The sequence below is a fragment of the Barbus barbus genome, assembly GCF_936440315.1.
Source record: "Barbus barbus genome assembly, chromosome: 35".
Lineage (NCBI taxonomy): Eukaryota > Metazoa > Chordata > Actinopteri > Cypriniformes > Cyprinidae > Barbus > Barbus barbus.
Genome location: NC_136763.1, coordinates 1199001 through 1222773, shown reverse-complemented (window position 1 = coordinate 1222773; position 23773 = coordinate 1199001). Strand labels below are relative to the sequence as shown.

Genomic DNA, 23773 nt, shown 5'->3' with positions numbered 1-23773 from the left:
TAAGAGTGCAGCAAGAGTCTGTGATAAATCTACATCATAACAGGAGTCCTCACCTTTTTCCCCTATCACGTTTTTAGCATTCAATAACTTATCTTCAAATCTCAAAATCATCCTCTGAAGACCGTTTTGAAATCAGACATTGCGTTATCATAGAAATGATACTTCAAAGTGTTTTTACTTGTTAGAATCTTGACAAAATACATATTTTGTTATAGATGTAATATTGAGAGAGAAATTGATAGATTTGTGATAGAAATGCATTAAAAACATTCAATGGAGTTTGAATGGCACCCGGTGGCTGTTTCTGGTAAAACACCTGAACAAAACTGCATATGAACCTCAATCTTTTATATATCAACGTCACACAACTTATGGCTTTAATTTTATAGCAATTTTGGATTAACTAATTTTTTAAATATGTATTTTACATGAAATAAAAATAGTATAATACACTTTTACAGTAAATTTAAACTTCTATAACACTTTAATTTTCTTAAATGATTTCACTTCTGTAATAATCTGCTAATTGTCTTCAAAAAGAGACCAAGCTTATCAAAAGCATTCATGAATTAAAATAATTTAAGCTTGCATAGTGCACTTTCTCATGGGGACGACTAAAGGGGTTAATATCCTAAAAATGATTCTTACGATAAACTTATTTTGGGACACCATGAACTATGAAAAAACAATTCATTGAATTTACAAAAAAAAATAAAAAATTAAGTGGTTGCAATCAATTTATATTAGCTACATTTAAATAAAGTTGACTAACTTTCAACAACTTATTTAAATGTAGCTAAATAAATTGATTGTAAATTGATTCATTTAGTCAATTCCATTTTTTTTTCAGTGAATTGAACTAAAATGCGCTTTTAACATACTATCTCTATAATATACTATTAAGAAATGTATTTAGTTACCACTAGTTAGACTAAATAAATTTTTAAAATAGAGAGAGCGCATTTTAGTTCATATTCATGGTGTCGCAAAATAGCACAGTTGAGTACACTTAGATGATCTGAAGAAGTAATCACTTTTAGTAAATTAGTGTGAAAATAGAGCACTTTAAGAACATTGTTTTTGTTTTAACCTGGGCACTCTTGACAAAGTCAAAGCAAACTCGAGCTGGATTGGTTTATGATGAAATAAGACAGAAGCAGAGATCCGGCTCAAGACTCAGATTTATTATGGGATGTTCCAACGAGCCACAGAAAGAAACAGTCCAAAACCCAACGATGTGAACGAGCAGAAGACAGCGTCCGGTTTACTGGTCCTTCAGCTCCTTCAGACGCTTGATGGCAGATTTGACCGTGACGGCTGACGTCGTGCTGCAAACATTAGACGATCATTAGACGATCATTAGAGACGCTTTCATTCATTTCATTAATCACTGGGTTCAGTCTTACTTGTACGTCCAGGCGCCTCCAGCGACGGTTTTCATGCAGGAGCCACAGTGCCAGATCCCTACAGCCCTTCTCTTCATCTTAGTCTGGACAGAGAAACAGCTTAACCTCACATAACACCACCAGTCAAACGCTTTTCTGTCTGAAGAAGTCTCTTCTGCTCACCAGGGCTGCGTTTATTTGATCAAAAATACTGTAAAAATTCAGAAATATTATTCTAATGTAAAACAGCTGTTTTCTATGCGAATATGTGTTAAACTGTAATTTATTTCTGTATTTTCAGCATCATTACTGCAGTCTTCAGTGTCACATGATCTTCAGAAATCATAATAATATACTGATTTACTGCTCAACAAACATTTCTGATTATTATCAATGTTGAACACAGCTGAGTACTTTTTATTTTTCAGGACTCTTTGATGAATAGAAAGATCAGCATTGATGTGAAATAAAAAGCTTTTGTAACATTATACACCACACCATTCAAAAGCTTGCAGTCAGTTTAACTTTTTTGGGGGGAAGGAAATTATAGAAATGAATTAATTTAGCAAGGATGCTTTAAATTGATCAAAAATGATGATAAAGAAGATTTCTATTTCAGATTAATGTTGTTCTGATTTTTCTATTCATCAAAGAAACCTGAAAAGATTCTACTCAGCTGTTTTCAACATAATAATAATGTTTGTTGAGCAGTAAATCAGTATATTAGGATGATTTCTGAAGACTGGAGTGATGATGCTGAAAATACAGCTGCGCATCACAGAAATAAATTATATTTTATAATATATTCAGATAGAAAGCAGTTATTATAAATAGTAAAAATATTTCCCAATTTGACTTGTTTTGCTGAAATAAGCGCAGGCTTGGAGAGCATTAGAGGCTTTGAGAATGGTCCTGTTCAGAAGGGTTAGTGCTGGTGTCGTGAGCGTCTCACCTTCCCGCAGAAGGAGCAGGTGTATTTGGCGTGTTGGCTGATCTCGATCTTCTTCACCATCTTCCTGAGGGACGCACCGTAACGGGTGCCGTACTTCCCCACAATCCCCACCTTCTTGGTGCGCTTGGCCTGAGCAGGAAAAACAAATCAACATCTCAATTAATGTGGCGCTTCTCAAATTAGAAAAATGACCACCTGCTTAATACTGAAGCTTATTTACACCACAGAATAAAAAAATAAATCCATTTACTTTTTTTTGTTCTCATAATTGTGGAGATATGAACTGAATTGCAAGGAAAAAATCTGAATTGTGTGAGATTCATGATTATTTCTTTAATTCAATGAGAGAAACAAGCTTCCAGTTATAATGGAATTATGAGGGAAATTTGTGAGAGAAGCGCTCAATTGAGTAAAAATGTCTAAATTGTGGAATGAAGTTACAATTATAACTTTTTTTATTCAGTGTCAGAAATAAGCTTTTATAGCTATAAACTCACAACTGAGTCAACATCACACACTTCTAACATTTCTCCTCGCTATTTGCTCTTCAAAAGCAGCAAGAACAGCAAAACAAATAGAGATATAAACTCAGAACTGAGGAGAAAAGGTAAGATTTACATTCATTACGTCACAACTGCTCTTTTTAAATTCAGAAATAAGCTTCCATTATTATATTATAATTAATAACAGCTGCATTTCATCTCAGTTCTGTTTATATCTCATAACTCTGATAGGAGAAAAGCATGATTTATGTTTATTCTGTGGCATAAATAACTCTAATGTTGACACTATTATATTCTAATAAAGTTCTAGTAAGATTAGTTGCTCATTACAGTGTATACAGCACATATTAATCAGATTATACCTAAACTAATAACTACATTCATATTAATAAGCAGTAAATTTGGAGTTTGAGGGGAAACTCTTGTTTAATAGTAATTAATATGGAGAATTTCCCCCCAAACTAAAGAATGCACAATATTATTTGAGAAAGATGTAGAGGAATCATAAGAATATAAACTGATGTTAATGACAGGAACTAATTACTGAGGAGACTATAATCGGTCACAAACACAGTAAAGTTATTAAACGAACATCTCGTTACAGCGATCTCTATAAAGTGCTTCTGTGAACACATACAGCACCGATGCTGCTTTATACTCTCCTCCGAACACAGAGAACCGACACAAGCGCGCTATTTCAGCGAGATGGAGAAGATGTTTGAAGATTGTTCTCTCAGGGAGAAAACACTCACCATCTTAGCAGAAGAGGTGCGGATCCAAAAGAGACTGAGCCACTGCGCATGCGCGGTTTACCAGCGCGGACACTGACGCATTATGGGATACCAACCGGAGGACCAACTCCAGAAACATCTTAATAATAATAATAATAATAATAATAGTAGTAACAAATGTATACATATATATAGGTATATCGTATTATATTTTTTATATTTAAATTCTATTATTTTTAAATAATCATATAATTTAATTTAAAATGTCAAATAAATAATTTATAATTATATAACTATAATTATAATTAATAGCTAATATAATTTTCTCTTTATAAATGTATGCTGCTTCAGGAAAAGCATTGCGGCAAATAATAATTTAACTTAATTGTGCATATGTTTATATTATATATTGTTATATTACAAGTATATTTAAAAATATAAGATTATAAAAAAATGTTTAAGCATGTTTCTCATATACACACGCGAGTGTGGGAGTAACATTTATAATCTTTTGTATGCATGTTGGCTCTATAAATTTATGTAAAACAACGAACTAATGAAAATTAAAATCTTTACAGAAATCCTTAAGTGTTATTTTTACCTCCACATGACCTGCTCACAGAAACGCGACTCCTTCCTGTAACCAATCACAACGGAGAATGGGAACGTGACGTCACGCATTCTTTTCTTTAATTCTACGGCGCAGATGAATGCTTCAATCTGATTGGCTGACGAATGTTCTAAGGTGTGCAAATTAATTATAGATTAATAAATTGTAATATTAAAAGTTTTATTTAGATTTTTTAATTACATGTTATAGCAAAAATATTATTTAGATTATTACACTTGTAATCAAACATATTAAATATTTAAAATAATTTAATATGTTGTCTATGAATTTATGCTGCTTCAGTAAAATCATGGTTTACACTTAAAAATAAAACTATAGTACACACACACCACACAATGCTTTTTGTTAATCAGCAGAGAATCTCTATTTTTATTTTGTCAGGTTTAATCACTGAAGCACATCTTAATATGCAAATCTAACATATTCATCTGTAAACATGATATGAGCAGCATTTCTACAGGTCAGTCAGAGGAGAATACTGAGAAGAGCACAATAATTCAGTAATAATTCAACGACACACTCAATTATTCTGGAATAAAGAAACAAACAACAGCCAAATAATTACAGAAAATAAGATTATACACAAAAACCAGAGATACAGCCGTTCAAACAACAGACAAAAATTAGTTTGCACAACAGAAATATGATAAGATTGTGTCCAAAAACCAGAAAATCAACACATTTCATCTTTTACACAAACTCAGACTCATCTGGCCGCGTCAAACATGCACAACCACTGAAATATAAAGACTCACATATATGAAGGACATATTACAGCAGGCCAGTTGTTAAAAACTAATAAATGCAAGACAAAGGCACAGCAGATGGACTGAAGCACAAGCACAACATCTATTCTTTCACATTTCAAGATGAATGTCATTCATAAACACTGATAGTGTTAATAACGTGTTTTATGCAGCATAAACGCAGCTATGAATATGGCAGGATTTATTGGCTCAGAGGTATGGAGGGTTAATGTGGTCTGAGGATGATGATGAGGATGATGAAGGAGGGATTGAGAAGCTGTTCAGAATCCGGTCTCCACGCTGAGTGTGCGGCGCGTCACGTGTTCGATCTCTCCGGTCACATACTCGTCAAAACTGGTCTGATATTTGGCCAACATCTTCAGCATGGGCCGCAGGTTTAGCCACCACTGCTCCTTCGGCATCCGGTGTCTGCGCACACACACACACACACACACGCACACACACACACACACACGCGCACACACACACACACAATCGACAGATACTTGAACAAAGTATAGCCCATCATTTACTCAATAACTAGTGGAAAAAAGTCTCTTCTGTTCACTAGGGCTGCATTTATTTGATCAAAAATATAGTAAAAATAATCAAATATTATTAGAAATGAAAATAAATGTTTTCTATGTGAATATGTGTTAAAGTGTAATGTATTTCTGTGATCTGCAGCTGTATTTTCAGCATCATTACTGCAGTCTTCAGTGTCACATGATCTTCAGAAATCATAATAATATACTGATTTACTGAAGAATTTAAAAGAAATTAATACTTTTATCCAGCAAGGCTCCATTAAATTGTTTAAAAGAGCTAGTAAAGATGTTTATAATGTTAGAAAAGATTTCTATTTCAAATAAATGCTGTTCTTTTGAACTTTCTATTCATCTGTGAATCCTGAAAAATAAAATGAATCACAGTTTCCACAAAAATATTCATCTGTGTTCAACATTGATAATAATCAGAAATGTTTGTTGAGCAGTAAATCAGTATATTATTATGATTTCTGAAGATCATGTGACACTGAAGACTGCAGTAATGATGCTGGAAATACAGCTGCAGATCACAGAAATAAATTACACTTTAACACATATTTTCATTTCTAATAATATTTCACAATTTTTACTTTATTTTTGATTAAATAAATGCAGTGACAAAGAGACTTCTTTCAGTATCATAAGTACTCTTAAGTTTTGACCGGAAGGGCAGTTCTAACTGCAGCCAGAATATTTGTACACTATGCATAATATATTAATATTAGATTGTAATGCATATATATTAATAATATTCATTTCCAAAAATTATTTTGAGCATAAAACACGCCTCTGCTCTCATTTACTGGGATCTATCAGGAAATACGTGACATCACATTATAATGAGCTCCTGGTTCATTATTCATGAGGTGAGATATATTTAGTCATGTGACTCTTACTCGAAGTCCGTGTGCGCTTTGAGTTCGGTGACAGGACTGAACGACATCACCTTCTTCTTCATGCCGATCACGCAAGCCGTATCTGGAGCGTTCGCAAACACGCGGCCTGCCATTCACAAGCAAACAGATCTTCACACAACATCTCTGCCTTCAAATCGATTCTTATTAATATATATAATCCATTCATTTAAATTAAGGTTTTATCAATCAGGAACATTGTTCTATTGCTACAGTTATTCAGAAAACATTAAGAAATATTATCAGGGTTCTAAGATTCATTCTGAAGTGATTCACAAAGAATAGACTCTTTTCTATTGCTTGGAAGTACAGCTTGTGTCAGCATGTGATCGACTATAGACATCAAATCCCTATCTTCTATTTAGATTGAATTTATATTTATTTCAGTTTTAGCTTTAGTCATTTTTATACCTAAACTTGTTTTATTTATTAGTTACCTGCCAAGGTAACATCCCTAGTTTTTGTTGAAGTTTTGTAAGTTTGTATTTTATTTTCTCTGATTTGTAGTGGTTTGAGTAGTAGCTGAGAGTAACGCTGGTGTGCATGTGCGTCTCACCCTGTCTGTACGTGTTGTTCATCTTCTCTGTGAGCCACAGAACTGACTTCACTCCCAGTTTAGTGCCAAAATTCCTGTCGAACGAAGTGGGAACGCCACCCTAAACACACAAAACAACACGTGACACGCTCAAAACAAGGACAGAAACATTTCTGCAACGTTAATAACACACTCGTGAATCTAATCCAGGGATGATGATTCCACCGGGAGCATCTGATTTGTCGGGACGCTGGTCACATGATCACTTGACGGGCGTCTCACCTGCTGCAGGTGACCCAGAACATTGACCCTGCAGTCGAAGATGCCTTTGCCCTCGGCGGAGTAGAGATTGTAGATGAAATCAGTGGTGTAGTGCTTGTGACACTTCTCATTCCTGCAGAGATGAAGCATTAGTGAATCACAGCTGAATGAAGGACAGAAGAGCCAAATCAACACATCACTACACACACTGCAGCATCAGGTGTCATGTGATGCTTTACCTCAACACTAGTCCTCTCTGAATATCATTCTTCATTTTCTCCGTCAGATGCTCCACGTTTGTCTGAAAGGAAACAGTGAGAAGGTTAAAAGCTCTGAATAATTATGGCTTTTTAATGTTTTTGAAAGAAGTCTCTTCTGCTCAGCAAGGCTGCGGTTATTTTTAATCAAAAATACTGCAAAAAAGTGGAAATATTATTAGATCATGTGACACTGAAGACTGGAGTAATGATGCTGAAAATACAGCTTTGATCACAGGAATAAATTACAGTTTAACAGATATTCACATAGAAAACAGCTGTTTTACATTCTAATAATATTTCACAATTTTTGCATGATTTGTGATCAAATAAATGCAGGCTTGCGGAGCAGAAGATGATTGTGATCTTGCCTCCAGCTCATGGATGTTGAACGGCTCCTCAAAGATGTAGACGGCGTCTGCTCCCACGGCGATGCCGGTGGTGGTTGCTAGGTAACCGCAGTATCCGCCCATGGTTTCCACGATGAAGACGCGGCGTTTGGTTCCAGACGCAGACTGCTTGATTTTATCACAGCTCTGAGCAGACAGAGACAGAAGCTGGTTTCAGACTCAGGACTGAGCTGTGATCAGCTGTATATGAGCGAGCGAGTCTCACCTCCATGGCGGCGTTCACGGCCGTGTCTGCTCCCAAACTGAAGTCTGTGCCCGGCACATTGTTGCTGATGGTGGCGGGAATCACACACATAGCGATACACAGTTCATCATAACGGCCTCGAGCCTCAACCAGCTGCAGAACTCCTTCATACGCCTACAGGAGACAAACACACAGTTATCTCACACACACACACACACACACACACACTCTCTCAGTTTGTACCTCAAATCCACCAATCACCAGCAGCGACTGGATGTTGTATTTGCTGATATTGGCCACGATGTTCTCCATGCAGGAGTTGGGAAGAGTTCTGAACAAATATAAACACAAATTAATGCATTAATACATTCATAATACATTAATACAAGACATTAAAGCAATTCCAACCACTGAGAAAGGCTGGTAAAATAGCCATTTAAACATGAAACATTCATAATTCATTTTGGTTTCATTATTGTGAAAATTACAATATAAATTAAATAGTACAGAAAATGAATTAATTCATAAATACTTCAATAAAACAAATTAAATTCATTAATATTCTAAATATAACTAAAAATGTATGCATTTCCAAATATTGAGAAAAATCCAGGTGCTTACAAACAACATGAAACATTCATAACAGTTTACATTCATTATTGTGAAAAACACATTATTAAATATATAAAATGAATGAATGAATAAAGACAAACAATTCATTCATATAGTAACTATAAATAATTAATAAATGATGCAATTCAAATAATTGAGAAAAGTCTGTTTAAAGACATGAAACACATTTTACTTTCATTAATATGACAAATTACAATACACATAAAATTACAGAAATAATGAATGAAAAATAAATAAATTGTTCTAAATAAATAGTTTTAGTATCATTGGTACTATTTTAGTTTTTATTAATATTCTGAATCAGTTTTTACTTTAATTCTTGTTAAAGTTTTAGTAATTTTGTTGTGTTGTGTTGTACATCTATATAATAGGGTTTTTTTATTTTTACTTCAGTTTTAGTTATTTGAGTACATCAAGTTAAAACTAAATGAAAATGAGAAATGTAACCATCTGAAATATTTTTATTTTATTTCAGTTAACATTTATTTTATCCCAAGTAACGACAAAGATTTTAATTTTAGTTTTACTTAACTATAATAATCCTGTTAATAAATAAATAAAAAGCAATGCAAACCACTGAGAAAAGTAAAAAATGAATCATTTAGAAGTAACTATTCTGTGGATTGTAACAGTATTCATTTGTTTAATGTTTTCCAGTCAAGAGTACTTGATTTCTTCAAACTTAAAGTGAAAATGAAGCATGAAGCAATGAAATCTCAGCCAATCAGAGTGTATGTTTTATTTAATATGCAGATATGGAGAGTGAGATGGACCAATGGGATTGTACTGTGGGCGGGGCTAATCGGACAGAGACAGAAACCAAGCAACTTCTGAAAGGTCTTGCGGCCTATGGCTTGTTGCCTGATCAGGACACAAACATTGGATGAAGTGTGATGTGCTGCTCGAGGCTCATGGTGTTCAGTCTGGTTAAGACACAGAGACACACAGAACTGACCGTTTGGTGCCCAGCAGTGAGCCGCCCTGCCCCGTCCATCCAGCCACATCATGCCAGTGAACCTCAGTCACCTGCAGGAGTAAAGCAGAGAATGAGGACAATAGAAGCAGTGAAAACCAACAAAAGAGCAACAACATGCAAATTTAGCCAAGGACACACACACACACACACATCTGCGGCCCTCACCGCGTCTTTGGCCAGACCCTCGAAGCCGTCGTGGACCGTGTAAACCCTGTGACCCTGAGCGAGTCCCACTCGAACCGCGGATCTCACAGCGGCGTTCATCCCTGCGGCCGGAGCGCCGACGTTCAGGATCGCCATCGAGTGATTACTCTACACAAACACATTAAAGAGCTCATTAAAGACAACTTACATTTCTTTCATCTAAAATTGTAAAAATATATTTATGTATATTTATAAAAAATACATAATATATTTCAGATGAATACACAGTTTAAATAAATACAAAGACATACAATAAACTTAAAAAAGGACTTAAATTATAATTATAATATTAAATGCTATATTAAATAAATAAAAAACTAATATATATATATAATTAATACATATAAAATTATTATACACATACATTTACATACACATGTACTTTAATATTCTAAAGTTAACTATATTATATATATATTTGTATCCACACAAAATAGCTAAATTGTACTAAATTTTTTTTTTTTTATCTTTTTTTATTAAATTGTGTATTTCAGTTGAACATACATTTTTATAATTACAGTTTATATAAACAAACACACGATATTTAATAAAAAAAATATATGTACATACAGATAATTATAATATGACATTGCATATTAAATGTAATAATTGTTAGATACTACACATATATACACACATATATATATATATATATATATATATATGTATTAAAGTATAAATAAAATAAATATAAATTAAATTATTTGTTTTCAGAGACAAATAAAGTTTTTTTTTTTTTAATGAAATTCTTTAGAATAATGTGCACAATAAGATCAAAGACATTTATTATGAAAGTAAATAGCGTGAATTTTTGTTGATTTTAAAAAACAAGTAAAAAGAAAGTATATCGTGCTTGAAAACATGGAGTTCGTTACCTTTGACAGAGCTGGCTTCTGATGAGCTAAAAGCTTGTACGTGTTCCAGTTGTTCTCAAAACTCCTGCAGTGAAGTAACAATCAGTGAACCATCTCACAGATTCATTAACAAACGAACAAACAAAACTCACTTTCCACGCAGCTGAATGGCCTCTTCAAACCTCTTCTCGTTCATGGCTTTCTGAACCTCTTTAGTCTGAAAAACAACACAGAAGCACGACGCTACATTGGATTCTCTGTATCAGAGGTCAAAGGTCACGCGTGTTTGGCTCACCATGTTCACACACTCCATGAGCGGCAGACGCATGGCCTGATTCCCGGACAGACCGATCACACACGCCGGCGTCTCCGGAGTCGCCTCCAGCAGAGCCACCACGGCCTCCACACCCATCTTACTGCTCTATAGACACACACACACCAACACACTGATCCTGACAGAGCAATATATACTGCAGTGTTTACTACTGTCCTATTGATGCTGTAAAGCTGCTTTGACACAATCTGTATTGCTAAAAGCGCTGTATAAATAAAGATGACTTTTCAATTCAATTCGACGGGGCATGAAGCAGAGACAGAAGCAGGTGGAGAGCGACCAGCCAGAACAAAACAAGGAGCTCGTTCCTAAACAAGCCGTTGAGAAACAAACAACAGAGCTATATGCATGCACCGTCTCTGTTTCTGAGCGAGGAACGGGAATTTTTCTGCCGCTTTATTGGCTTTGAACCATGAACGATTACATAAACACTTATGTGTGTCAGAATCCCCATCTTTGTTTGTTTTTTTTTGTCTCTTTTTAGGCATGTATTAGTTTGATATTGACATTGGTGATAAGGATTATGAAAATTCTATGATTTCAAAGATTTTAATATCATAAAAATCTTTTTAAAAGAAAAAAATAACTATATCGTGATATATATATTGTTATCATGATATAAAATTAGTCATATCGTGATATAAGATTTTGGTCATATCGCCCACCCCTATGTGTACAGCACTTTTCATGATACAAATCGTTGTGAAGCAGCTTTACAGAAAACATTACGTTTCTATATTATTTTTAGGAGTAGGTTATTAGTGGTGACTGTAGCAGATATGTACAGTAAAAATCATGCAGCTAGTTATAAATGACACGTAATCAAACAGACGGTGAACACTATTAACTGCAATGATTATATGTTGCGATTAAACGTTGCTATTAAGCAAAATTTGGTAGTTTTATATGTTGTTCCAGGGTTAGCATCACTTGAGTTGACTCATGCACCGTATTACATTTTCTAGTTCATGCACATCTAATTTTAGTTGCAAATGCGTGTGAAATGCTTGCACTGTCGAGCCCTGCATAATAAACTGAATTTGAAAAGTCCACATTTTAACATGAGTTTTTTTAATGCACTCACCAGGACTCGATCAAAAGCGGATGGTGTTCCTCCTCTCTGAACGTGACCCAGGACAGTGACCCGTGTGTCGTAACCCAACCGCTGAACCACCAGCTACACACACACACACACACACACACACACACGTGAACAACAGGCTCAAACCCTCACAGAACTGACACACTGTTCCATCTGAGAGTCTCACGTCTTTGACGTAGTTGGAGGAGATCAGCTGGCCGTGTTTGTCGATGGCTCCTTCTGCGATGATCACGATGTTCAGACGAGACCCTTTACTGCGGCTCTGCAAAACCACACACACATTCATTCATAGAGTCAAGTCATTTCGACCCTGGACCACAAAACCAGTCATAATGGTCAATTTATACATATTTATACATCATCTGAAGCTGAATAAATAATCTCTCCATTGATGTATGGTTTGTTATGATCGGACAATATTTGTCTGAGATACAACTATTAGAAAATCTGGAATCTGAGGGAGCAAAAAAATCTAAATATTGAGAAAATCTCCTTTAAAGTTGTTCAAATGAAGTTCTTAGCAATGCATATTACTAATCAAAAATGAAGTTTTGATATATTTACAGTAGGAAATTTACTAAATATCTTCATGGAACATGATCTTAATATCCTAATGATTTTTGTCATAAAAGAGAAATGTATCATTTTGATCCATACAATGTATTGTTGGCTATTTCTACAAATATACCTGTGCTACTCATGACTGCTTTTGTGCTGCAGGGACACATATAATCACAAGATTTTGGCCAAACTGTGGCATCTCACCTCTCCGAGTCGAGCACACATGTGATCCTCCCATCCGTCCTCCGGTGGAGCTTCGGGGATGAAGAGCCAGTCGGCACCAGATGCCAGAGCGGAGACCACTGCCAGATACCTGCAGAACCAGACCAGATCGGATCAGACCAGAGGCCCTTATGAAGAATAAAACAGCCCAGTGAACATGACGTACCCGCAGTGGCGTCCCATCACCTCCAGCACAAACGTCCTCTGATGACTGAAAACAACACAAATGCATGATTGAGAGTCTCTTCTGCTCATCAAGGCTGCATTTATTTGATCACAAATACAGTAAAAACATGAAATATTATTAAAGTGTAAAAGAGCTGTTTTCTATGTGAATATGTGTTAAACTGTAATTTATTTCTGTGATCTGCAGCTGTATTTTCAGCATCATTACTCCAGTCTTCAGTGTCACATGATCTTCAGAAATCATAATAATATACTGATTTACTGATCAACAAACATTTCTGATTATTATCAATGTTGAACACAGTTGTGCTGCACAATATTTTTGTGGAAATTGTGATACATTTTATTTTTTAGGATTCACAGATGAACTGAAAGTTCAAAAGAACTGCATTTATTGTAACATTATAAATGTGTTTACTGTCACTTCTGATAAATTTAATGCTTCCTTGATGAATAATAGCATTAATTTGTTTTCAAAAAAAGATCTTAATGAATGTTAGTATGGTTAGTTATTTAATGTAAGGAATATTGTGCATACTACGAGAAAAAAAAAAAAGTAAAAATAATAATAATACTTATATTAATTGTAAAAATTAATAATAATAATAATAGATATTATTAGATTAGATGTATTTTATTGATCCCTAAGGGCATGTCAGCTCAATACAATCAATAAACAATTCATTTATGCATTGTTATAAACTATAAATCAATTATTAGTATTATTATTATATAGGTTAATTGATATAAACACAAAGTGCAGCCCTAATCCATTTAGAGTTTTATTAGTAATAATAAGAAGAATTATCATTAGTTACATAATGTGAGGTAGAAAAAGTGAAAGTAAATCTTTCATTGGTGTGAAAGTCATTATGAGATTATGAGGTCAGTGAAGGTCAGACTATGGTTTCTATGATTTGCATAACTTGCATTCATTTCTTTGCAGAGTTCATTTTTAGCCGTGTGTCTCTTGGCTCTGTGTGTGTGTGTGTATGTATGTGTATGTGTGTGTGTGTGTGTGTGTGTGTGTGTATATGTGTGTGTGTGTGTGTGTGTGTGTGTGTGTATATGTGTGTGTGTGTGTGTGTGTGTGTGTGTGTGTGTGTGTATGTATGTATGTATGTGTGTGTGTGTGTATGTGTGTGTGTGTGTATGTGTGTGTGTGTGTGTGTGTGTGTGTGTGTGTGTATGTATGTATGTATGTGTGTGTGTGTGTATGTGTGTGTGTGTGTATGTGTGTGTGTGTGTGTGTGTGTGTGTGTGTGTGTGTGTGTATGTGTGTGTGTTTAACCTTTGTGCCGTGGTGGAGATTGCATCAGTAACTTCCATGATCCGATGCAGAGCAGAATCGGCTCCGATCGTCATGTCGGTTCCACAGAAATCATTATCGATGGATCCCACCAGACCCACGATGTTCAGATGCTTGTGCTGCTGCGCCAGAGAGTCTGTGATCCGGCCTGAAACACACAAACCACATCAGCTCCTGTTCACCATGAGACAAGTTCAGGCAGGTTTTCATTCACATGCAGCGTTTGAGAGTTCGTTCGCTCTGTTGCTCAAGTGGAGCGTGACACAGAAAAGAGAGAATATTAAAAGAGATCCAGCTCTTTCTGTCTCAAGTCCTGCTGTTCAGACCAGCAGGATCTGGTTTCAGTGTAAGAGTCTGTGTTGTTATCATTAACTAAACCGAAAAACATGAAAAACATGTTAACTGGAAATAAATGAGGTGTTAAAAAATTGAACATTTTATTTCAGATATTCACCATGCCAACATTTCTCATTTTTTTTAGGTTAAGTTGGACTGAAAATAACTTTAAATAAAAAATTAAAACAAACAAACAAAACAATTGCTAAAACTAAAAAAACTGAACTGAAACTAAAATAAAAATGAACAAAAAAGACATTTAAAAAAAAAAAAAAAGACAAAAAAGCTAAACTAAATTACTAAAACTACAACTATAAATAACTGAAAACTAAATTAATAACAAAAGAAACCAAAGCTAATAAAAATGACAACAACAACAAAAAAACAACAAAATAAAATTACTAAACTGGAAATAACTGAATTTTTGTTTTCAAAAACAATAACTAATAAAATAACTGAACTGAAACGGAAGTAATAAAAAAAAATATATATATATATATATTAAATTTAAAAAAAAAAAAAACTTAAAAAGAAATACCACAAGGTACAAAATGACTAACGGGAAATAACTGAAATTCAAACAAAAATGAATTTAAGAAATAATAGACAAAGAAACTAATGAAAAAAACCCACTCCTAATTACTAAAACTGCAATTTTACTGCTCCTAATTAAAAAATGCAATAATTGTATAGTAAAATCAGACCGTACACTCTTAAAAATAAAGGTGCTTCACGATGCCACAGAAGAACCTTTTTTGTCTAAATGGTTCCATAAAGAACCTTCAACATCTGAAGAACCTTTCTGTTTCACAAAAGCTTCTTTGTGGTGAAAGAAGGTTCTTCAGATTATAAAAAGGTAAGACAGAGATGGTTCTTTAAACAACTTTTGACTGAATGGTTCTTTGTGGAACCAAAAATGGTTCTCCTGTGGCATCGCCGTCTTTATTTTTCAGTGTGGAGCCGGTTTGGTGTACCTTGCAGCACGAGTTCAGCCAGCAGGCCGCTCCACTCGCTGCGGAAGATGTTGGCTCCGGTGAGGCTGCCGTCTCCGCCGCACACACACAGGTTAGTGATGCCGCGCTGGAGCAGGTGAAAGGCCGCGGACAGACGGCCCTCGCGCGTGGTGAAGGCTTTACAGCGGGCGCTGCCGATGATGGTGCCGCCCTGACCACAATCACAACATCTGTGGGTCAGATGAAGCACTACAACAGCACCATGCACTGCTCTCAACCTTCAATGATCAGACGCTGTTCCACACAAACCGCATCCCACCCGTCTCAATAGTGACCATAAAACAGTTTTCATTTATAAAGCTCTAAAAACCTTACTGACTAGTGCTTTAGTGCACAAAAATACAGGGTCTCAGTTAAATATGTGCAGTGTCACATGATTAGTGAAAATTGTCACATGACCAAAGCAGTTGATGTCTTGTTTGCATCACGAGAAGATGACGACTGCATCAAAGCATAAAGTATGTTAACAAAAAGACATGACAAAGATTTTAGGAACACATTATCTTTAAGGTGTCTAGTATTAATATATGAATTCACATATATTCAGTGTGGTCATAGAACGAGTAAACATGTTGATGGTCCCGGCGGGATAGCGGTGAACTAGTAGGAAAAATTACACTAAAATGCTGAAATGACAGAATATTGCACTACATTAAAATCTTTTTGATTTTTGGTTGCATCTCCTCTTTCGTTGGTAGAACACCTCTTTTCAATCAGTTTTGTATATACTAAATTAAAAGTTCAAATGTTACAAATAAGTTGAGCTAAATACTGCAGTATACGGTGTCACGAGTCTGTCTGTGATGTAACACTGCTGAGGGTCGCAGCTGTAATCTCAGATTTAATCTAAATCCTGTTTCCTGCAGACACAGAAGAGGAGGAAGTTATCTCAGAGTTTCCTGTATAAATACTCACAACTCCCTTACAAACAGTAGAAACTGACATAAGATTATTAAAGGCTGCGAAAAATCAATATGAGATCACATTTGAACCAGTTTACCCATTCAATACAGCTGCCTGGATTTGACTTTGTGATTTCAATATTGATATTTGTACAATAATTTGCATTCACAAAAATGCAATTTCTAGTGAATAAATATTTTAGAGCTTGGTGTAACTAGAAAAAAAAAATGTATTCAACATAAAAACAAATATCCACTATTATCCAAAATTGTAATAATTGTCATAACATTACCAGGCATGGAAATTAGAATTTAAAAAAATCTCTGATCTTGATGAACATTTTTTAAGTTGAACTAAAACTGATATAAAAATTATAATAATAAAATGGATATTTAATAAATAAATTAGACTTAAATTAAATAAAAAATAGACATTAAAGATAAAAAGACAAATTGCAAAAAAAATAAAAATAAAAAAACATTAATAAAAATATATTAACTACAATAACACAAAATTACTGATACTAAAAATAACACTTTTATTAATTTCCATGACATTTAGAAAAAAAAAAAACTTATTTTTCTAGGTTTCCACAGCCATAGAAACCTGAATTGTGCGCTCAATTAATTTGTGCATGTTACGCCAAATAAATATCCGGAAATAAATAAAAGCAAATTAAATAAAACATTTACATCAAATAAATAAAAGCATTTACATAAAAATAGCTAAATCATTTATATTCAAAAAAACTAAAAGCATTTATACAAAAATAAATAAAGCATTTATATAAAATAAAACATTGATATACAAATAAATAAATAGAGCATTTACATAAAAATAAATACATTTGTCTTCATAATCTTTCATTAAAATATGACTTACTCCAAATCTCTAGCATTTCTTCAAGCCCTCCGTTTCTACCATCGGACTTCATTTTGTTATTAACGAACATTTTTTCTCCATCCAATCAATTCCTCATGGAATTCTACATTGACTTTTTTTTCTGCATTCTGTTTAATTTGATTTACTTCTAGAAGCACGTATGGCAGGATAACACATGCATGTGACAAACAAAACAAGCATGCATTAAAACGGATGAAGACTCACCAGCTGAATGATGTTGGTGACGCTCTGCCAGTTGGCGAGTTTGATGTGATCTCCTCCATCCACCAGGCCTTGATAACCCTAGAGAAACACATGCATCAGTACGACAGCAGCGCTCCGCGACTCAGTGCATGCGGAGCAACATCTCTCACCTCATAAATCAGGTAGACTTTAGCGCCCACGTAAATGCCCATGCGTGTTACGGCACGCACGGCCGCGTTCATACCTGCAGAAATCACACGTTATCATGCATCTCACGCCGTATTAATGTTTAATGCAGCAACTAAAGAGAAATGCACTGACAAAAATGCATTGTTTGTAATGCAATATGGTGACACAACATGCAATGCATATTTAATCTGGAAACAGTTTAGGAACAAATAACAGAATTACTGAAGCATGAGATGTGCATGCACACTAGCTAGGGGTCATGACAGGTTACATAACGGTCAGTGCATGCATTACTGATGCACCAGATACTCACTCTCTGACACACATACATCAGAAAAAAACCACGAAAATCAGGAAATTACAACAAATCATTCCATAATCTGGGGTCATTCCACGTCAACTCAAACAGAGTTATTGTTTTGTGATTTTGTTCATATTTTTTGTGTCAAAGAAATGCATAAATGAATTAGAAAGCCAAATTATTAAATGTCACTGATGTATATGGTGTATATTATAATATTAAGTCAAATTTATTAAGAAACAGAATCTAGAATCACATTGAGCTATCTTTAATACTTCAGGCATGCAAACTTCAGAAAAAGAGTATTTATGGCACTAAGACAAGGTATGATTTATATGTTTTGATAGAGAAATACAAGATACATTTCTACTTTCAACATGATTTGTTCTTCAGATGTTTCTCTTTAAAAGAAACAAAGTATTATTTCTGACCTGCATTTGGTTTTTGGCCACTGAAAGTGTGTACAATTTACTCCTGGAGCCATATTGAGATTCCAGTATCTCTGAACCTGAACCATACAGGGCTTTAAAAATTACGATGCCAAAAGAAAAGTTTGTTAAGATCCAAAATCTAAAAGTGCATTAAGATAACTTTAATACTTCTTGAGTTACAGGCATGCAAACTTTGGAGAAAGAGAGAAGATTCAAATGTAACGTTCTAATGTTTTCAAACTGATAAATGGAATGTTCATCTAACGCTATATACCAAGCAGTCCCTCCAGTTTTTCGCTGAATACAATGCAAAATTAACTAAAATGTCGCATTTTTTTGGGATCCTGTATAATTCGTCATTTAACTGCAAAATAATAGCACAAAATAAATAAAATAAAGACCTCACATAGCATAAAATTATCTAACTGGATAATGTTTTTGTGTGCTTGAAGAGTGGAGAAGTAGGTTATTTGTCGTCTAGCCAATATACTTTTGTACGTTTTAAATATCCTGAGCATAAACACTTCATTTCAGATTATGACCAAGTGTATTAAACAACAAGAAAAACTAAGCACCCATATAGCTACAATAAACATTATATAACCTGTAAAAGTTGATGAAAGCATATAATGCCATACATTTGCTGCCTCTGATATCAGTTCCAGCCGTTCTAATGAAAACACTCCATCTCCGGCATTCACTGTACAAAAACCTTCTTAACTCCATTTGAACTGGAATTTAATATAATGTTAAGTATTAAGTGCACACTGATCAGTAAAGTCTGATACAATACCAACGCTGATGATGCAGTGCTGTTTAATTATTGAATTGAATTGTATTTTTCCCCATCTATTTTTTATATATCAATATATCAGAATTTATTGAGACCAAAATACCAAATGTATGAATCGGATTTACAAGCAGTATGTACAGCTACAATACTTCTTTGTTAATGTTTACTTGGGTAAGGTGGAAAAAGGGTCCTAAGGGTGTTTTAAAAGTTAAAATGTTTCAGAATTGACTAAGAGACCAAAATAAACCAGCTTTAAGCATTTTGTTTGTTATTTGTGAATATTGTGCATCTAACATAATACATAATCTGCACGTTTAATAAACTCCAGCTGGTTCAAAATCACATGCGATTAATTGTGCGGAGGACACTTAATTTTCAGCGATATACACTATATTGCCAAAAGTATTGGCACCCTTTATGATCTAATGAACAGGTTTGACAGTCATTTTGAATGCAAAAATCACACAAAAATCCTGGAGGGACTGACCAAGAAAAAACCGTTCTTAGACCATATTTTTAGTATTTCCTCTGCAGCAGGTTATTAAAGCACACGATCTGTTTATACAGCATCAGTGTCTGTGTGGAGCAGTGTCTGTCTCTACTTTATCTGCTCTTTCTGCTCATGTTTACCCTGCGCATCTCCGCCGCTCGTCAGAACCGCGATGGCTTTCCCCGCGCCGCTCATCCGCAGCTTCTCAAAGTCCACATGCATGACTGAAGATCGCAGATATTAGCCCTTAACGATTAAAAACACGGTGTTTTCCTGCGCACTGATTCCCGTGAAGCGCGATAACTCCACGTAGCTCCGCCTCTTCTTTCCTCTGCGCGTTCCCGCGAGATCACTAGGCTCAGGGTTGCCAAGTCCTTCTTTAACAAGTCAAGTCTGCTTTATTGTCAGTTCTTCCACATGTAAGGCACATACATACAGAGAACTGAAACTGCGTTACTCTCAGACCCTTGGGGCATACAGTTAACATTAAACACTGACAGTAGACGTTCAAATACAGATAAATACAGTTTAAACATATGTACATACAACTATACAAATGAGGACATTGTAGAAAAATAAAGAAAGAGATAAAGTAGCATAAGGCACATGGCAGATAGAGTGCAAACCAGTTAAATAAAACAAAACTCTGCAGATATATGTGTAGTGCAAGAAGAGCCTATCAGTCTGTTAAAGTGACAAGAGAACAGTCTTTTTATCCGAAGAGGTAGTTTGCAGTCAATGCTGGATGAGGTAGTGATCAGTCCAATGCTGCACAAGTGACAGGTGCTGGTCACAGTTTTTAAGTAGGGTGGTGGGGTCGTAGTATCAGAGTTCAGTGTTGCATGGGGTAAAAGAGGGGAGGGGGGGGCAAGGACGGGAGGGAGTTCAGCTTCCTGACAGCCTGATGTATGAAGCTGTCCTTCAGTCTGCTGGTCCTCGCCTGGAGACTCCGCAGTCTCCTCCCTGATGGCAGCAGACTGAAGAAGCTGTGTGTCGGATGGGTGGGATCACCTGCAATGCAGAGGGCTTTGCGGATGAGACGGGTGCTGTAAATGTCCTGGAGGGAGAGGAGAGAGACACCAATGATCTTCTCAGCTGCTCTCACTATTCGCTGAAGTGACTTGCGGCAGGATGCGTTGCAAGCGTCATACCACACAGTGATGCAGCTGGTTAGGATGCTCTCGATGGTGCCTCTGTAGAAGGTGCACATGATGGGGGCCGGGGCTCTGGCTCTTCTGAGTTTGCGGAGGAAGTAGAGACGCTGCTGTGCTTTCTTGGCCAGTGCTACAGTGTTGTTAGTCCAGGAGAGGTCCTCTGTGATGTGCACACCCAGGAACTTGGTGCTGTTCACTCTCTCCACAGTCGCACCGTTGATGGTCAGAGGGGCATGCTGAGTGTGTACTCTCCTGAAGTCAACAACAATCTCCTTCGTCTTCTCCACATTCAGAGAGAGATTGTTGTCACTGCACCACCCGGCCAGGCGGCTCACCTCGCTCCTGTAGTTTGTCTCATCTCTGTTGCTGATGAGACCCACCACAGTCATGTCATCCGCAAACTTAATGATCAGGTTAGAGTTGTGTGACGGTGTGCAGTCGTGGGTCAGCAGAGTGAAGAGGAGGGGGCTCAGCACACATCCTTGGGGGGCCCCAGTGTTCAGTGTGATGGTGTTGGATGTGTTAATGCTGACCCGTACTGCTTGAGGTCTCCCAGGAAGTCCAACAGCCAGTTGCACAGGGAGCTGTTGAGCCCCAGCTGGACCAGTTTATGAGTGAGCTGTTGAGGGATGATTGTGTTGAATGCTGAACTGAAGTCTATGAACAGCATCCTGACATATGAGTCTTTTTTCTCCAGATGTGTGAGGGCTGGGTGGAGGGCAGTGGCGATGGCATCACCGGTCGAGCGGTTGGACCTATATGCAAACTGGAAGGGGTCCAGGGAGGGGGGGGGGGGGGGACAGACACTCAGACACTATTGTTAAATGTAACACTCAGTACATTTAACAATAATCCGATTAGGACTATACTCTGATTAAGAGTCTGCCATGTAAACACAGATTTTTCATTATCTTAATCCGGCATACACAAACACAAATAGAATTAAAACATGGAGTATTTCTATTTTAGTCGCATTCTCAAAGTGCAGTATAGACTTTATTCACACTATGAAGGACTTTTCGTGACAGGATACGCAAACAGCATCAGAAATGGCATACTTATCTACTATATAGCAGTAGGCGAGCAAATAAGTATGTTTGAATCCTCAGGATTCATAAAAGAGTAGGCAAGAATTACCTGGCAGGTGCACTAATTCTCACGAGATTCACACGTTTGTGTTCTAATATGACTACTTATCTACTATATAGTATGTGAAGAAAGAAGTACGTTCAGAAATTCAGTATTCATAAGAGTAAGCTTGAAATCCGCGGATGTCCTACTGCTTCAGGACCTTTCACACATTTCCAGGGGTTTTTCATTCCCATACGCTCAAATAGCAAAAGAAAAACTCCATGATAGTGTTTTCATGACTTTCAAAAAAAGAACAAATGAAGAGAGACTGATAACAGCAGTCAGAAGAGAGAACGATGTCAAATTTACCATTCCTGCCACAGACCTGCATTAGAAACTACGATATTATACTAAGTATAGTGTTATAAATGTACATACATTAAAAAAAAAATCTAAATGTAAAAAACTTTCGGTCCATTGCGCTTCAAGAGGGGTCCCCTGTATGTGTGTATATATATATATATTATTATTATTTAGTCAATTAGCAGATGCTTTTATCTAAAGCGCCTTACAAACGAGGACAACAGAAGCAATCAATTATAGCATTAAAACAACTAAAACAGAGCCAAAACTACAAGCTAAAACTAAATACTGCCATACACATTTAAAAATTACAAATGCATACAACAAAATCTCAAAACTTAACATTTAAATGAAAAAAATAAAGCTAAAAACAATTCAAAATATTAAAGAACAAAAGGTATAAGAATATAATAATGATTCTAATATAACACTAAGCCAAACACCAAAAAACAACAACTATATATATATATATATATATATACATATACATACACATTTATAAATTCAATATATATATATATATATATATATAATTTAATTTCCATTTAGTTTGTTGACGTATTAAAATAACTCAAATTAAATAAAACTAAAACTTAATAAAAGACCTATACAGACATAATAAATTCAGACATTATTTAACTAAAATTAAAATAGATAACAAATACAGATCACGACAGTATAGTTTATCAGTAATCCTAAGAAATAACACGCAACTTAATTACACTTAATAAGAAATGGCTATAAAACTGAAACAAGTAGAAAAGAGGAGAAATAAAAAGCAATACTTATATCCTCCCGAGTCGATGGTCTTCACATAATAACACAAGTAAATACACTTACAAGATACTTTTAACTTCCGCTGATAAAGACTGCTTCTCTCCAACAGTATTCCTTTACACTGTTTTCTGCTGCCGCTTGAGCACTTTCCTTATCTTTCCTCAACACATGCCAAGCAAGCGCAGACAGAACCAGACCAAACGCTATATATATATATATATATACTTATATATCTATGGGTCCCCTGGTAAAATTCACATTCTAGGAGCTTATTAGGGTCGCTTCAACCCATGACATGAAAAAGTAAAGTATATCAATTATGCAGGATAACCGTGGACTTGGCAACACTGAGACTGATCCTCCAGAAGAGCCTTAAGCCACGCTTTTCTGCATGTTCTTCAACAATAAGAAGCAAAAGCAGTTTATTT

General features: G+C 35.6%; 2 protein-coding genes across 6 annotated transcripts; both read right to left on the bottom strand.

The window, feature by feature from the left end:
- Positions 1-1163: 1163 nt before the first annotated feature.
- Positions 1164-3636, bottom strand: LOC306854682 (large ribosomal subunit protein eL43). The gene is made up of 4 exons (XM_079392888.1): positions 3593-3636; positions 2338-2466; positions 1407-1489; positions 1164-1328 (listed from the first exon to the last, which is right to left on the bottom strand). Exons 1-4 carry the CDS (start codon positions 3593-3595, stop codon positions 1265-1267), a joined length of 279 nt encoding a protein of 92 aa, XP_079249014.1. The 5' UTR covers positions 3596-3636; the 3' UTR covers positions 1164-1264.
- An 892-nt stretch (positions 3637-4528) lies between these two features.
- Positions 4529-23526, bottom strand: LOC306854851 (ATP-dependent 6-phosphofructokinase, liver type-like). 5 transcript variants are annotated; one of them, XR_013782871.1, is made up of 22 exons: positions 23409-23526; positions 17947-18020; positions 17798-17875; positions 15749-15938; positions 14421-14586; positions 13110-13154; positions 12926-13034; positions 12327-12422; positions 12143-12235; positions 11020-11145; positions 10877-10941; positions 10746-10809; positions 9832-9978; positions 9646-9716; positions 8301-8388; positions 8079-8231; positions 7835-7999; positions 7446-7507; positions 7228-7339; positions 6848-7066; positions 6393-6498; positions 4529-5377 (listed from the first exon to the last, which is right to left on the bottom strand). XR_013782871.1 is itself a non-coding variant. In XM_079393103.1 (22 exons), the coding sequence occupies exons 2-22, from the start codon at positions 18016-18018 to the stop codon at positions 5230-5232; spliced, it is 2256 nt and encodes a 751-aa protein (XP_079249229.1). In that variant the 5' UTR covers positions 18019-18020; positions 23409-23526; the 3' UTR covers positions 4529-5229. The 5 variants fall into 5 exon arrangements, 3 of the variants coding, with proteins under 3 accessions (XP_079249229.1, XP_079249228.1, XP_079249227.1); XR_013782872.1 differs by lacking the exon at positions 23409-23526 and adding an exon at positions 20121-20361; XM_079393103.1 differs by having other exon boundaries at positions 6967-7066.
- Between the last annotated feature and the right edge of the window lie 247 nt (positions 23527-23773).